This window comes from Lissotriton vulgaris, chromosome 7 (genome assembly GCF_964263255.1).
Source record: "Lissotriton vulgaris chromosome 7, aLisVul1.2, whole genome shotgun sequence".
NCBI classification, from domain to species: Eukaryota; Metazoa; Chordata; class Amphibia; order Caudata; family Salamandridae; genus Lissotriton; species Lissotriton vulgaris.
In genome coordinates, this window is record NC_141695.1 from 96,584,374 (window position 1) to 96,601,598 (window position 17,225).

At 44.6% G+C, this 17,225-nt stretch overlaps 1 protein-coding gene across 1 annotated transcript in view; it reads right to left on the minus strand.

Annotated features, from left to right (window-relative positions):
- Positions 1-17,225, minus strand: part of LOC147700902 (uncharacterized) — a 124,105-nt gene that overhangs the window by 54,155 nt on the left and 52,725 nt on the right. Inside the window, exon 4 of the mRNA XM_086928537.1 lies at positions 4,443-4,523. Coding sequence (XP_086784663.1) covers positions 4,443-4,523 — 81 coding nt within the window. The remainder of the gene's footprint in view (positions 1-4,442; positions 4,524-17,225) is intronic.

The following is a 17,225-nucleotide window of genomic DNA, read 5'->3' on the forward strand; positions in this document are numbered from 1 at the left end:
GCCTGACAATGTCTGTAAAGCACTCTGATACCCCTCGGTCTTGCCAGCGCTATAAACATCTTTAAATAAATGAATACAAATTACACTTTTTGGAAGAAGTAGGGTGGCATAGGGGGCCTGACAAAATGGAACAAATGTGTTATTTTATGTTCCAGAGCCATCTTTACGGTGGTGCAATCGGTGCAGTCACACATGGCATTGACCTCTGGAGAGACGCAGTTTCACAAATAAATTTTGGTTTTAAAAGCACCTTATTCTTTTTTTTATTTTATAAAGTTTTATACAGTGCAAACATGACCTTAGAAGGGTATCAAAGCGCTTTAGAGATGATCTGAAGAAAGAAACAGGAAAATAAGCTCACAAATTGAGGAAAGTTACCTCCATATGACCAAGCCGAAAAAATACAAATGTGTTAATAAATAACCTTTTTTTTTAATGATGCAATTGAGGGGATCAGTGATTTCAGGAGGTACAGTGTTCCAAATTCTCTGGGCAATACCCAAGAAGGCTCTTTTACAAGTTTTCTTTTAATTGAATTTCTGTTGTTTCAGCAACAAGATGCTGGTGCTCCTAGAGGAACATCATCCACAAGATAATTGTGTTTTTTTTGTGCCAGGTACCTTGGGGTGTTGTAGTGTAATGCTTTATGAGTCATGCAGGCAATTTTAATTGTATCCTTGCCTCATATGGGAGACAGGTTACAAAATTTAGATACAGAGTGATGTGTTTGTTGCCTTTTGTTCCTATGATGAGCCTAGCAGAAGTATTAAGAGAGGCTCTTAGAGGCACCAACTTGGATCTAAGAAGGCCAAATAGGACTTCAATCCATAGTCCTGCCTGGAAATAGATAGGGCTTGAAGTTGTTATAGGGGAGGAAGGGTTACATTTCTTTAAAATGTTCATTTGGTAGTTTGCGCCTTTTGTGACATTCCTGATGTGCTCCTGCATGTTCTTGTTATGTTATATGCTGTTAAAAAAACGTATAAAGTTCAACATATACCCAGGGGTGTCTTGGCGCTAGCCAGACAGCAGAATAAGTACAGGGAAAATATATTGTTTAAAAAGCCAGGTTTGTAGGGATTTCCTGAATTGAAGAAGGGAGGGGGCTGATCTGATGCGCGTAGGGAGAAGATTCCATTGCTTGGTCGCTCCTGCCAGGAAGCTGCTCCCTCCCCATTTGAACTTTTTGACTGTATGATGTTACAATGCATACATTTACAACACATGCCTTTACAACACAGTTTTTACATCGCAACATCCTTTACAACACTTTCTTTTACATCACATGCTATTACATCGCATTTTCAAAAACTACCTTTACAACACATTCCATTACATCTCATTATACCTTTACAACACATACCATTGCAATGTATACTATTACATCACATTTAAGGTAAGTGTTGGATAGTATAGGGGTAATAATTACTATTCTAACTCCAGTGAGTGGAACAGTAGGGTAAGTGTTGGATAGTGTGAGGGTACTATGCTTTGTAATGGTATGCATTGTAATGACTTACGATGTAATGCCTGTATTGTAGTGACATGCATTTTAATGACATGCATTGTAATGACATGGAATGTAATGGCTGCGTTGTAATGACATGCAATGTAAAGGATGTTGCAATGCAATGCCTGCTATGTAAAGGTAGTGCGATGTAATGACTGCATTGTAAAGGTTGTTTCTCTGATTTTTTATATCTAGTGGCATTTATTTTGAAGGATCCTAGTGATCGTAGGTGAGACACAGGGATTTAATTTAATCCTATTTTTTATATTTAGCTAGTGAAGATCTTTTATGGCAAGAGAGACAGAGTGATGCCTGGGCAGTCCTATGAGTGATCTTGCAGCTGAATCTTGCAGGACTTGAAGTTTCTTGACATATTGGACATGCAAACAATTGTATAGGCCATTACATTAGTCTAATTTTGATAGTATTAAGGTGGAGATGGCTGACTTCCTGGCACTGATGGGAAGTACATTTAAAATTTCCTAAGGATTCTAAGGGTAAGGTAGGAAGATGAAATGATTGCATTGATTTGTTTACCGAGATTTAGTTTATCATCCAGGATGACCACAAGACTCTTAGTTTTGTTTGTGGGGACAGGGAATTGTCCCAGTTCAGCTGGCCAACAGGGTGTTGACCAGAAATTAGGATTGTTTCCGAACAGAATCACCTCGGTCTTCTCAGAATTTAGTTTAAGACTAGATGCTCATCCAGGACCTGATTTGACCCATACAATTCTGGATTCGATGTCGTGCTATTCCCAGAGATCTTGTGGAATTTATACTGCATGGTGAACAGTTAAGGGCATTTAGATGCTTTATCTATAATTCAGTCTTGGGAGAATATTTGGGTGGGACAATTAAGAGGAGTTCCATTTTGGATGCATTTAGTTTGAGGTGGCTGTGGGTTGGCCAGGTTTGGGTTTTTTGGAGAGTTGTGTTTAAGGGCGTAAAACCTTCTGGGGAAGCGATTTTCAAGCACAATTATGTGTCATCAGCATACATGTGACAATGAATGTTGGTAGATTACACAATTTCAGCTAGAGGCTCCATAAATAGGTTGAGGAGAGTAAATCATATAGAGGACCCCTATGAGACCCCTAATGTGACCGGTGTGACATTGGACAAGGACTATTTTAACCTTGATTATTAGAGCTCTATTGTGGTGATATTAGGTTAAACAATTTAGGGCAGATACTGATAGCCACATCCTTTGTTCCAGTAAGTCTAAGAGGCTGATATGTTTAACCGTACGGAGAACAGACAATGGATCTAGGAGCCAGGATACTTTTAAATCCAGGTTTTGTAGAACACCATCCACTAAGTGCATGAGAGCTGATTCAGAGCAGTGGCCTTGGCAGAAGCTGAAATGGAAATGGTCTATCACTTATAATTGTTCTATGTGGTTCCATAAGTTGACCTCCAAACATTTTTCAAGGAGCTTTGCCACAGTAGAAATGTTGGAGATTGAAGTTGTTTAGGTCCAAGCGATCATGGGTTTTTTCAGAATGAGGTTACCTGCCCTAGTTTTAAATTAGTATAGCATAATGCCTTGAGGAAGCGAGGCATTTACTATCTTGGTCCAAAGTGGCAGCATAGCAGATTTGATATCACTGAAGGTATTCAATTGTAAGGGGTCATTGTAGTGGTTTGAGGGTTTCAAAGCATGTTGTAAATATTGCTTTCGTTTAAGGTTTTAAATATGGTTAAAGAAGCGTTGGAGCGTTGTTTTCAAGGGGGTGTCCTCCGCGACCTGGGGGCTCAGCTATCCTTGCATCTAGCAGTTTTTAGGCAACAATAAAAATGTCAAGATAACTCTAGTGATTCATGTTTCTACTGGAGAGAGATCAAGATTTGTCTAGTGACAGGTTTGACTCATTATAAAGCAGGACAGACAGTTAATATGCCTGCTGCAAAGAACGTACACTATGCAGATCACAGAGTTGTAGTCCTCATTTTTTTGTCTAATATTTCCTGTAGACTGATTTACACATATAAGATTCATTACCCTGTATAACAAGTGTGTGATGTACAGTGCTCGGCCAACCTAGGTTTGATATGAGTAGTGAATAAAACATATTAGAGAGTGGCTGTAGAGAGATGAGTGCTATTGTTGGAAAGATATAGCGAGGACATTTGTGGAGAAGGAGGTCATGGGGGGCATAAAAACAGATTGTCGCACCAGGCACCTCTAACTATAAAGCCTGCCCCTGTTATGTTATGTTATGTTATGTTATTGACATTCATCTACACTGTACAGTCTGGCATTGGAATTGAGCCCAACAATAGAAGCATATATTACTTGTATATTACGTATTAATTTTATGAATGAGTTGAACTGGACGCAGTCCAGGATTGCACTGTGGCACATGCTGTATGAGGATGGCATATGATTCAAAGGTTTTGCCCAGAACTGGGTGCAGTGACAGTCAATACCTCACAATACCAGGGAAAAGCAAATCTCTCTAGCCAGAATTTAGACATCAGCAATATGAGGCAGGCATCACGCCTTGTAAAAAAGTAACACTGGTGTTCAACTTTCTGTCTCTCTTAGGGACAGAGAGACAAAGGGTTTTTGTCTGTGGGGTCATAGACACCCTCCTATCTCCAAGGTGATTGCCAGAAGAAAAGGCCAACCCCAAATGAAGTGAGGACTCACTCTAAAATAAGACCAATGTCAATCTGTGGGCGCTCTTTCCCCCAGGAACAATACACAAGCTTGTTGTGATAGTTGTGAGATGTGTGTGAGCAAATGAAAATTGGAGAGGATGGTGAGTTCCCCTTCACTTACTAAGTACATTCAGAGGACCCCACTGGACTATTTGTAGGCCATATATTCCTAAACTGTACAGTGGACAACGGGGTTTGTGATAAGTATTCAAATTGTGAGAAGAGTAAGCAACATGAAACTTTGCTGAAAGAATAAAATAATTTACCTGAGTTATTGGTGCCTTCACATTCATCTCTCTGTTTCTGGCTCATCTTCAGGACCACGTTCTCCTGGTGCAACTTGAAAACTGAAGAAAGAGGAGTTAGAAGGAAAGGAAGCCATTAGAGTGGAATGCAAAGGGAAAGGATTGTGAGAGTAAGGAAATGGTCAATCTTTCAAATGCTCCTTCAACACCTAAAAGAAGCTAATCACCACAACCCCTGTAATTCACATGCCTTTAGTTCCTCCTCTGCCTATTCTATAATGCATGAAGTGTTCCTCTGGGTTCCCTGACAAAATATCAACCCCCAAAACATTGCTATACAAAAATATCAAGACCAAAATATCAATGTCAAGAATATCAGCATCTTATACTTATATAAGTATAAAATTATTGAAATAAAATATTGATGCCATTAATGTTGTTGTATTAAATATTGTTTGTTAAATATATCTGCAATTAAATATTAAATATGAAATACAATGAATAGCAACATTAATTAAAACAATAGATTTCCTATATATTTTAACACATATAGGATATAAACTTCCTTTTAAAAAGTTAAACAAACAAATATAAATAATATGTATGTTTACATGTAACTACTTAAAAACAATTATTAAAGTAATAGGTTTAATTAATATAAAAATATATATTAATATTTATTCTATCAACAAGGTGTGGTTAGTTGGGCTTGAAATGATCCTGGCAGTATATTTTTTTTATGTTTATTGTAAAATAGAGTATATAAAGTTATTACAAAATGGCGCACACTAGGTGACAAAGACCGTTGTACAGCCAAAACGTGTCTTGTCCAGGGTGTCTTTAAAAAACAAACCGTTCTAAATAAATTAAAAATTAAACAACTTAAAATTCTTTAAATGTTGTAAAAATTATTTTACACATTAATAATTAAAATATTATAATTTTGAATAAACAAAAATGTATTATTAGAAATTATAACAATGTAAAATAAATTATTAAATATCAAATGTAATACATATACTATTTCCACTACAATATATACAAATCTACACAAACTATTATAGTAAATATGTAATCAAATTTACTACGCCCACTTCACGAAATGCCAACATAATAAAACTGGGTACAATGTATAAATCTTCCTCCAATAAATGTAACAGTAGTAAAAGTGTTGGAATGCAGATAGGTAATATTTACTATACCCATTCGAGCCAGTACAACAGTAGGGAAACTTTTGGAGTGTGGATGGCTAGAATTTACTATTCCCACTTCAATCAGTACAACAGTAGGGAAAGCGTTGGATTGTGGAGGTTTAAAAGTTGCTATTCCAAACCTAGTGAATACAATACTTAGGAAAGTGTTGGATTGAGGAGGGGTAAAATGTACTATTTCACTCCACTCAGCTCAACAGTAGGGAAAGTGAAGTGTTGGATTGTGGAGTGGTAAAATTTACTATTCCCACTCCAGTCAGTACAACAGTAGGAAAAGTGTTGGATAGCGGAGGGGTAACATTCACTATTCCCACTCCAGTCAGTACAACAATAGCGAAAATGTTCGAAAGCCGACAGGTTAAATGTACTATCTTCATTCGAGTCAGTACAACAGTAAGGAAAGTGTTGGACTTTGGAGGGGCAAAATTTACTATTCCCACTCCAATCAGTACAACAGTAGAGAAAGTGTTGGATAGCGGGCAGATAAAATTTACTATTCCCACTCCATTCAGTACAACAATAGCAGAAGTGTTGGATAGCGGACAGGTAGGATTTACTTTTCCCACTACAGTCAGTAAACAGTAAGGAAAGTGTTGGAATTCGGAGAGGTAAAATTTACTATTCCCACTCCAGTCAGTACAACAATAGGGAAAGTGTTAGATAGCAGAGGAATAACATTTACTATTCCCACTCCAGTCAGTATTACAGTAAGGAAAGCGTTGGATTGCGGAGGGCTAAAATCAACTATTCCCAGTCAGTACAATATTAAAAATAAAAACACATAATATTATTTCAAAAACAAACTAAATAAAAACATTCATATATGAAGTATCATTTTAATATTATAGGTGTTGTATAGCGGAGTGGTAAAAATTACTATTCCCACTCCAATAACCCCAACAGTAGGGAAAGTCTACTATTCCCAAACCAGTCAGGACAACAGAAGGCATAGTATTGGACCGCGGAGGAGTAACATTTATTATTCCCACTCCAGTCAGCACAACAGTAAGGAAATTGTTGGACTTCGGAGGGGTAAAATGTACTACTCCCACTCCAGTCAGTACAATAATACGGAAAGTGTTGGATAGCAGAGAGGTACCATTTACTATTACTACTCCAGTCCGTACAACAGTAAGGAAAGTGTTGTAATTCCTAGAGGTAAAATGTACTATTCCCACCCCAGTCAGTACAACAATTGGGAAAGTGTTGGATAGTGGAGGGGTAAAATGTACTATTCCCACTCCACTCAGTACAACAGTAGGGAAAGTGTTGAAATGCACCTAAAATGTAATGTAAAAAAAATTAACTTGCACTATTAATATCAATATTTATCACAAACGATCATTAATTAAATACTAATTATTACTTAATTATAAATAAGGTACTTCCCAAAATAAACTCCCACAATACAAACAACATACTCATAAAATGTAACTAAAATTCTTTGCACAATTATTGTGATTCATTTTACAAAATTATGAACAATATAATTAATATTAATTAAAACATTATTATTTAATACTTTAAATTAATTACTTCACACCCCTTACCACAAAAACCCCACAACCCACTTCAAATAAATAATGCAATTACACAATTAACATAATTAATTATCAATTCAACAAATTGTATTATTTAAAATGTAAATAATAAATCATTAAAATTAATTAACTTCTCACCAATTGCAACTTTAAGCCCCACAACCCGCACCTAAAATGAAACTTTTTTTTTTTTTACAAAATGTAAATAATTAATTATCAATTAAATAAATATTAATAGTGTTTAACGACTAAATATGAATTAATTAAAATGTATTTACTCCTCACCTATTACCTCTATAAACCCCACATCCCCCAAAAATATTTTAAATAAACAATTAACATAATTAATTTTCAAATAATCTATTAATATTAATTAACAACTAATGATTAATTAATTCAAAATAAATTACTTCCCAGCCTTTACCCCTATATCCCCCACAACCTGCACATAACAGTTACATTAAAAAAATTAATACCACAATTAACTTAATTAAATATACATTTAATATATAATATTAAATGAAAAATACTCAATAATGTATTTTAATTAAATGACTTCCCACCCTATAAACTCACAACCTGCTATAGAACTAAAAAACACTAAATTTAATTAAATTAGTTAAATCTAATAGCTACTAAAATGTAACAAAAATTATAAAAAACATGAACAATAATTATACAAATAAATTACATAATTAATGTTTAAAATATATACTAGAATACATACGAATTAAAAAACAATATTTTGAAATGATATTAATGACTTGAATATTTAAAAAATCGATATTACTTACCATAAATTCAATATACTTGGTGACAACACTATTTTAGACTCAATATTCTGGTATGGCGAAACCCTAAAACTAAAGAGTAAAGTGGGGGCGGGGCAGAGCATGTGCTCTTGAGGGAGTGAAGTGGGGTACCTGGAGTGACACTGATTTTCTTTCTAGACATTGCTGGTCTCACTGGACCTCCATATTATGGTCAGGTGTTTCACTGCATTGACCCCAGAAAATTAGGTAACCAGATGGCTCCATGCCATCAAGGTCTCAGTGCTCCAATCCTGAGGTTAACTTTACCAACAGAATGAACCCTAGGAGTTGTAATTCTTATGTACTTCTGTTGAGTCAAACTACACATCTGAAAACAAATGTTTGTTAAACAAAGCCTGGCACTCCATCATTGGACCCTCGATGATATCAGAGTCTTCTGCGCCGAAGGCTCGCCAAAAGCAAGCCCGTCTGCGTCCATCTGTGCCCAGCCGCGACCAGGGACCAGAACCCCTGGGCCCCCGCTGACCTTCTCGGCAGCAGAGTTATTGACCTTTGCTACAAGTAAGTACACCCTAGATGCCAATGCTATGGTTAAGCTACATGCTGAATACCTATTGAGGAACAACAGGGCTGAGGTCATTTATAGGCCACCACACATATTGGCCCAGGTTAATGCTCCTCCTCCCATAGCACTAGGTCTGAAGGTAGCGGGTTCTTAACACACACTTCTTACAGAAGCACCATCTTGAGGTCTTTTCTTTGCTGCAAGATGGCAATATAGACATTGTGGACCTCACGAAAACCTGGTTAGGAGACCTGTCAGCCCCAGACATTATCGCAGCACTCCCAGTAGACTTTGATGCACTCTGGCGAAATGCTCCAGATATAAACGTCTTTTAGTAGTCGGTGATTTTAATTATCATTGGGATAAAGAACAGAGAGAGTCATCAGCTGGCCAATTTGAGACCGCTATGCTCACAATGGACCTTCAACTAATTGGTCAATAGCCCCACCCATGAAAAGAGTCACATTCTTCAGCTTATTTGGACATCACAGCCTTGGGCGCATATAATAGATATTAGCCCCTGTGCCTGGTCCGATCATTTGCTACTTAGATGTTGGGTCCCGAGTGATAGTCAACTACTGCAGCCTCCACCTATGTGGAGAAAGGTGAGAAATTGGAGAAATATCGAGGCAGATCGTCTAATAGCTACTCTGCACTCAATTCCGCCCCAAGGACTAAGATAGCGAATATTGACCATAAGAGTGAAGCTATGCAGACCAATTTACACCACGCTATAGATATATTAGCACCAGAACAGAAGGAAAAAGTCAGAGACAAAGGAAAGGGAGCCCCATGGTTCAATGAACCATTGAGGGGAAAAAAAATAATATCTCCCGCAAGCTGAGAGGCGGTGGCGTAAAAGTTATGACCCAGCAGAACTGAATACCTACAAAGCCCTTTTACCTCTTATAAATCAGCCACTTTAATCAGGAAAGCGGAGTACTGTGAGGGAAGGATTGTCGCAGCAGCGAATAGACAGAAAGAGCCTTTTGTAATTCTGAAAGAATTGAGCCAAAAGGCCGAGAAGAAATCTACAGTCACATCTTTAGACTGTGATGTCTTCCAGGATTTGTTTCTTCAAAAAGTCAAAGACATCATTTTGGAAATTGCCAACAACTCGACTGAACTCAGTTCCTCCCACCAGACCCAGCCCCCACCCTGCTTTGGCAGTCAACTAACTAATTTTTCTAAAATTGATTCAGCCACTCTATCTCTATTAGTGATCCGCACTAAATCAGACTCTCGAGCAGAACCCTGCCCTCTGATGATTTTTCAAATGGCCCTTCCAGGGCTGAAAAAACAGATCCTTGTGTTACTAAACAATTCCCTGGAAACTGGCTGCCTACCGACCAATTTAAAAAAGGTCATGGTTTCCCCCCTGCTGAAGAAACCAGGTGCAGATGCTTTGTCTCTAAAGAACTATAGACCTATTTCACAGCTCCCTTTTCTGGCCAAAGTGTTAGAACAACATGTACTAAAGACAATTTCTAATCACTTGGAGGCCCACCAGCTACTCCATTCTAGACAGATGGGCTTTAAGCCCACCATAATACAGAGCTAGTAATGCTGTCCGTTCTTGACAAGCTCAGAGTTATGGCTGACAATAAACAGCTGAGTGCCCTGATTTTATTAGATCTATCAGCGGCATTCAATACGGTCAGCCATAACATACTGCTGACTCGTCCCACCAACCTGGGTATCAGTGGGCTAGCACACCTGTGGCTAAAGTAATTTCTGTCTGACCATACTCAGAGGGTTCATATGGGTGAGCACACATCGGACCTGGGCACTCTTGCCTGTGGGGTACACCAGGGCTTCGCGTTGTATCCACTCCTTTTTAATATCTATTTGTAACCTTTTGTGGAGACCCTGGCTCACATGGACTGTTATGCTTTTAATTACGCCGACGATACCCAACTCCTTATCCAGATTAGCAACTCCCATCAGGCTCAGAAGTCGGCCAAAAAGCTGCTCAGATTTACAGTGAACTGGATGACGGCCAATTCACTGAAAACAAATCCTGAAAAGATCAAAGTGCTCGTCATTCCAACAAGTAATAGCCCTGGTGTGATCTTTTCTGGCCTCCGGAACTAGGTGCCGCCCTGACACCAGTCCCGGTTGAGTCTGAAAATTGACTCTTAGTTATCTATGTCCAGCCAGGTCACCATGGTGACTACCTCCTCTCCTATCAACATCTTTATTACAGTGAATTGTTTCCGCTACCCTCATCTCTAGGTTGGATTATGGGAATGCCCTCTACATCGGCCTTTCCCAGAAACTTATCAGGAGATTGCAGGTGGTGCAGAATGATGCAGCTAAGCTTATTTTCAGACTTCCTAGAAAGACACGTGCTACCCCTCTGTTACATAAACTACACTGGCCCCATCAATCAAAGAGCTCAATTGAAGGGCTTATGCATTGCCCACAAGGCAATCTACGGCCAGGCACCTAGGTATATAAAAGATCGCCTAGAGAATATGTTCCTAGTCGGACACTGTGATCATCTGAGGCCTACCGTTTGGCTTCCCCCCGGTACACTACTAAATCTAAAGGGGGTAGAGCATTTTCTGTTTTGCATCCGCAAATTGGGAATAACGTACATGAGTACCTGCGTAGGGAACCGGTTCTCCTCACTTTTAGAAAACAATTGAAAACGTTCCATTTTAGAGAGGTGTTAACTACAGTGTAATTTCTGCCACTACTGCTGATTTTCCATCTACTCTAGTGACTTGCTGACTTTTCTCTGTAAGACCTGAAGGTGATTTTGTGCTATATAAAAGGCATATGACATAACATAACCATATAAATACAGCGCTCTGGTTTCCACCGCCAATATATTCTAGCACCCAAAATGCCTTTTCCTGCTGGGCTCAGGGAGTAGTTCTCCATCACTTAATGCAGTGTTACCATTGCAAGATTAAGTAGACCTCTGTCCAGAGTTTACTTTAATGAGTTAAGAACCACTGGTGAGATGTAGCATACTGTCACTTGAACCTTTTTGGTGCTGTTGAAAAACGTCAAAGTGAAAAGGCATAAGATGCAGTGGTTCTTCTGTCTCTACCACAGGTCGTTCTTAAGACTAGTTCATGAAGCACAGATGTTCTGTAGTTGACAAACCGGCTTTTTCAATATGATTTGCCAGCAGAGGGAGGTTAGATGGCTTTGACTTTAAAGGAGGACACACCTATGAAGAGTAGGTTGAACAGTCAAATACCAATTGCTGAATATTTGTTCTTGAACAAGACTGGCTGGTCACTCCATGTAAGGAGGATGTCTGCTATTCACTTCTGCACGTTCACTGAAGGTGAGCCAGTTCATTTGTTAGACTTGAAGCAAGCCAATGCAGCAAGTCCTAGAAATCCCACTGGACTGGATACACAATATCCTCATAACATGAACGGACAGATTTATGTCTTGCAAAGTGACACAAACTAGCACAAAGTCTTGATGAAGTATTTACTTTCCAAAGCAAAATGTGTTGTGCTAGAGAGTAGTCCTAAAAGTAAAGCAAATACTACTTTGTGTTCAGGAGATGTCCCATGAGTGGTACATGGGAATTTCCACACAATCACCAATGGTTGTTGACACAAAGACCTAGCTACTGAAGTTGACAGGCTTTGTGCAGAATAAAATAACATCTCCTTGATTTTAGTAATAATGGAGGGAAGTATTTTCATTTCTCATAACTTTGCACACATTGCATGCCTACTGCACTGTCCAGCACCCATCCAATGTATGAAAAGGTTTAAAGTTAGTGTAAGCATTGTAATGTCCTATTACTTACCGGTAATCTTCATTACTCCTGGTCCCGTTGACCCCGTCCCATTCCTTAAAATAGGGAGATAACCATCTCCACGACAGAAAAAAGAAAAGGAGCATGCTGGGATACCCTACCTGCTCCCTCCCACTGGGAGTACATAAGCAGTACCAACCCAGCATGCAGCCTGAAAAACACCAAGCCAACAACAGGAAGGCCGGCCGCAAGGGAGGGAGGGAGGGAAGTAAGGAATGGGACGGGGTCAACGGGACCAGGAGTAATGAAGATTACCGGTAAGTAATAGGACATTACCCCCAGGTCCCTCCTGACCCCGTCCCATTCCTTAAAATAGGGAGAATACCAAAGCAGAGAAGCCGGCCTTCCAGAACCCGACCAACAACAAGGGCACCAGACCAAAAAACAGAACCCCACAGACCCGAACCAAGACCCCCAAAGGTCAGAAAGGGACTGCCAGGAAAACAAAAACCACCAATCCGGCAAGCCGGAAGGAAGGCACAGAAGCAGAGCCAAGCCCCCAAGGGAGCAAGCAGAGGGGGCCAAAACCAAGGACCCCCCCCCCCGACCAACGGAAGGCCAGGAGAAGAGCGCGCGACCCAACGGAGAAAGGAGCCAGGAAAAGGCAACCAACCCGCGAGAAACCCCCAAGGGCGCTGCCCCCGGAACCAGGCCCCCCAGGCCGCCAAACAACCAGAGACCAACAGGCCAACCCAGCCCAAAGGACAAAGGCAGAAAGAACAGCCCACACAGGGCGGAGAAGCCGATGGACCAGGAAGGAACAAAGCAGAAGGATGACCCCCACACAGCAGGGGAGGCCCCCAGCAGAACCGAAAGAGGGCAGCAACAAGGAACCACAAAGGAACCAGGCCACAGGGCAGGGCCGACCAAAGGCCAACCCCAGCAGAACCAGCAACCACCACAACAGAGGGCAGGGAGAGCAAAAAGCCCAACCAAAAACAGACCCGGAAAAACCCAGGGCACAACCAAGAAAGACAACAAAGGACCACACGGAACCAGGGAAACCAAAACCCCAGAACCGGAAAAGGAGGCACCGACCCCCAGGAGGAAAAGGGGGACACCACGGAACCACCGAAGGCGAAACCCCAAAAGCCGAGGACCAACAACAAGGCCCACAGCCCAACCCCAAGAAACCCGCCGCAGAAGAGGCAGGCCAGCCAGCCCGGAGGCACACAACAGTGGACCACCAGGACCCAGACGGAGAGCCGCAAAGGAACCGCCCACCAGGAAGGAGGCCAGGAAAGCACAACAGCCAACCAGAGCCAGCCCGCTCCAGAAAACAGAGACCGAAGGCGGGAGCCCAGAGCCCACAAAACGGACCCAGGGCCAAAGCCAACCGAAGGGAGCGGACCCCGAAGGGACCGAAGAACACCCCAGGACCGCGACAAAGCCCAAGAGAAGGAGCAGCGAGGAAAGAACCCCAGCAGGGACCAAAAAAGGTCCCCAAGCAAAGAAGGGCCACACAGCACAAAGCCCAACACCACCAAGGAAGAGCACCAGCGACCCGACCGCAAAGAGGACGGGAAGGCAAAACGGAGACCGGGAGGCAAAAACACAGAGGCAGAGCCCCGGCCACCAGAGCACACGGGGAAAAAACCCCGGCACCCGAAAGCAAAGGAGAGGAGCCCCGAGAAGTCAAAGGCGCACCACTCAAGAAGGGAGCGCGAAGGAACACCCCAGCACCCGACAAGAGAGCAAAGGCCCACAAACCAGGAAAGGCAGACACCCAACCCCACAAGCAGGGACAAGGCATGGCCAAAAGCCAGGGCACAAGAGCCAAACAACCCACGAACAAGAGGCCACCCAAATCAAAAGCCAAGGACGACCAACAAATCCCAGCCCCCACCAGAGGGAAACAGGACAGCAGGCAAAGCCAACACCAGCAAAAAAGGCCAAGGTGTACCTCCCCCCCCCCCAGAAACCCGAGGGGGGGGGAGGTACCACCAGAAGGCAGCAGAAAGGCCACACACCCGGGGAGACCAACACCCAAAAACCCACCAGCAGGGAAAGGGCACATTCCAGGCAGGACCGGTAAACAGAACGGGGCACAGGAGCCAGGCAGACGAAGAACAAGCGTCCACCCAAGGCAGAGCCACGACCCAGCCACCACCGGAGGCAAGAGCGGCCAGCCAAGCAAAGCCCCAAAGCACAAACCAGCCGGAGAGACAAGACGGGAGAAGGAAACCACAACAGGAAACCAAACCCCAGCAAGCAGAAGGGGAGAAGAAAAACCCCCAACAACAGGACCCAACAAGAGCCCAACCCGGCCGGACCGGAGCCAACAGCCGAACAAGGACAAGGCGCCCCCAGGACAGAGGAAGGGCCCAACAGCTCCCCGACAAGGAAACCAGGGGAGGACACACGAACCCGCCTAAAGCCAGAAGCCCGGAGCAGAGCCCAAGCAAGGGAACCCAGAGGGAGCAAGAAGCAACCAGCAGCGGAAAACCGCAGGAACCCGACAGGCACGCACCAGGACCGAACCCACAGGAACCCCAGGAACCAAAGGGCAGCAGGACGCAGAAAGCGAGCCCCGGCCCCGCAGGAAGACCCCCCACCAGGGACGGCCAGGAGGACCAGAAGCCAAAGCCACAAGGCAACACAGCCGCAGAGAACAAGCGGCAAACGACCAACACCAAGGGACAAGCCCCAGCATGCCAGACAGAAACGGCAAAGAAAGCAGCAAGAACCCCGGAACCAGAAAGCACAGGGAACCGCAGCAGCAGGAGAAGGCCAGAAACAAGAGCCCGACAAGGGCCAACCCGAATCCCCAAAACAGCACGCAGGCCAGGGGAACAGTAAAAAAACACAAGCCACGCCGCAAGGGCAAGCCAACCAAAGAGGCAAGCCAACGGCAAACAGGCGAAAACAGAGGCAACCCAGGAAGACAGAGGGCCAGGGCGCATGCAGGAAGGAAGAACCTCCCAACCACCAAGGACCAAGGGCACAAACGCACCCCACTAGGGGCAGAACAACCGCAGAGCAGGGGAGTCCAAGCAACAGGCGGACGCCCCCCCCCCACCCGGCAAGAAAGAAGGGCCGGAGAACCCCCGAGAGAGCCAAAAGGAGGAGGCCCACCCGAACCCAGGGCCACTCCAAAGCCGAAACTCCAGAGGAGGAGAAAGGACAGCAAGGAGGCAGGAATAACGCACCCCCAGCCCACAGCCTCGACTAAAAGAACCCAACCAGCCGAGGAGGCACGGGCAAGGCAAACCAAGGCGGAAACGAGAGGAGGAAACTGAGGAAAACAGCAGCCACCCAACATGACCGTCAGAGAGACGCCCAAAGGACGACTCCCACCAGCAACAGCCATGGACAACAGGCCAAGAGACGGAACCAAGCCCATCAAGGCCAACCCGCCCATACACAGCCCAACCGCCACACCGCAAAGAAGGTCAGGGAACAGGAAGGAAACAGGGGCGTACCACACACAGTACTCACCAGGAAGGCAGGAAGAGGGCCCCAAAACACCCCCCCTTCCCCCAACAGGGAGCCCTGGCGCCCACCAGAACACAGCGCAGGGCAGAGAAGTCCCCCCCCCCTGAAGAGGCCACAGCAAGAACCACACCGGCCGCAGGGAGGGAGCCCAGGCCAGGCCTAGGAGGAACCTGCAAAAGAAAGACAGCAGGAAACACAGGACACAGGAAAAAAGGCAGGAAACAGGAACCGCTACGCAGCACTCACCAGGAGGTCAGGAAGAGGGCCACAACAGCACCCCCCCCCCAATAGCCCCAACAGACTGTCCAGGCGCCCACCAGAACCCAGCGCCGGGCAGAGAAGTCCGTCCTGCCGAGGCCACAGCAAGATCCACAGAGGCCACAGGCAGGGAGCCAAGGACCAGGCCAGGAGGAAACCTGCAAAAGAAAGACAGCGGGAAAATGCGGGTAACAAAAAACCCACAAAGAGGGACCGCTATGCGGTACTCACCAGGAGGGCAGGAGGAGCGCCCCAACAGCTCATCGCCCCCCAAGAAACTGCGCAGGCACCCTCCAGGACATCAGCGCCAGGCAGAGCAGACCACACCACCGCGACAGCAGGGGAAGACACCCTGGGAAGACAGGCGGCCGCCAGGCAAACACACCCAGTGGAAGCGTGGTACAGTGTCCGATGACCAAGACCCAAATTGGCAGTGTGAAGACACAACAACATGGCAACCTCCGGGAGGGCGCAGTCCAGACCACCAGGAGGTGCCCAAGCAGCCACGGAACACAGACCTCAGCACAAGTAAACGGTCTGCGGCCAGCCTGAAAGGGAAAAGCGGCACCCCGCCGGGGAAGAGAACTCCGGGCACCACAGCTGAGCCAGAAAATGGAACAACATTCGCAAATGCGAGCAAAGGCTGCTGGCGAAACAGACATGGACACAAGAAAGGAGGCAATCACCGCAAAGCGGGACTCACCCATAGTGGGGGCCGCAGCACCACGAAACAAGGCCCCCACACACCCAGCCGGCACCAGAAACCATCCAGCGACTCGCCTGCCAGCCACAGGAGCAGCGCGTCTCCCACCCGGCCAAGCTCGGGGAGACGCGCCCAGGCGACCCGGAAGAACAGCGGGATGACGGCGCACCAGCCGCAAAGGGCCGGCAAACCGGAAAGCAGCCAGGAAGAAGCCCCGCGACCCAGCAAGCCAGGCAGGCCGGGAGGCAGACACCAGGAAACAACACCCCTGCCCGCGAAGCCAGGCAGCCGGGCAGGGGAAGCAGAGAAGGACCAGCACGCCACCCCAGCCCAGCAGGAGCGGGCGCCGGGCGGAAGAAGAATCCAGGTAAGGAAAAACATCACAGCATACACGAACAATCCAATCTGTCGGAGACAGAAAAAAGAACAGGCTGCATGCTGGGTTGGTACTGCTTATGTACTTCCAGTGGGAGGGAGCAGGTAGGGTATCCCAGCATGCTCCTTTTCTTTTTTCTGTCGTGGAGA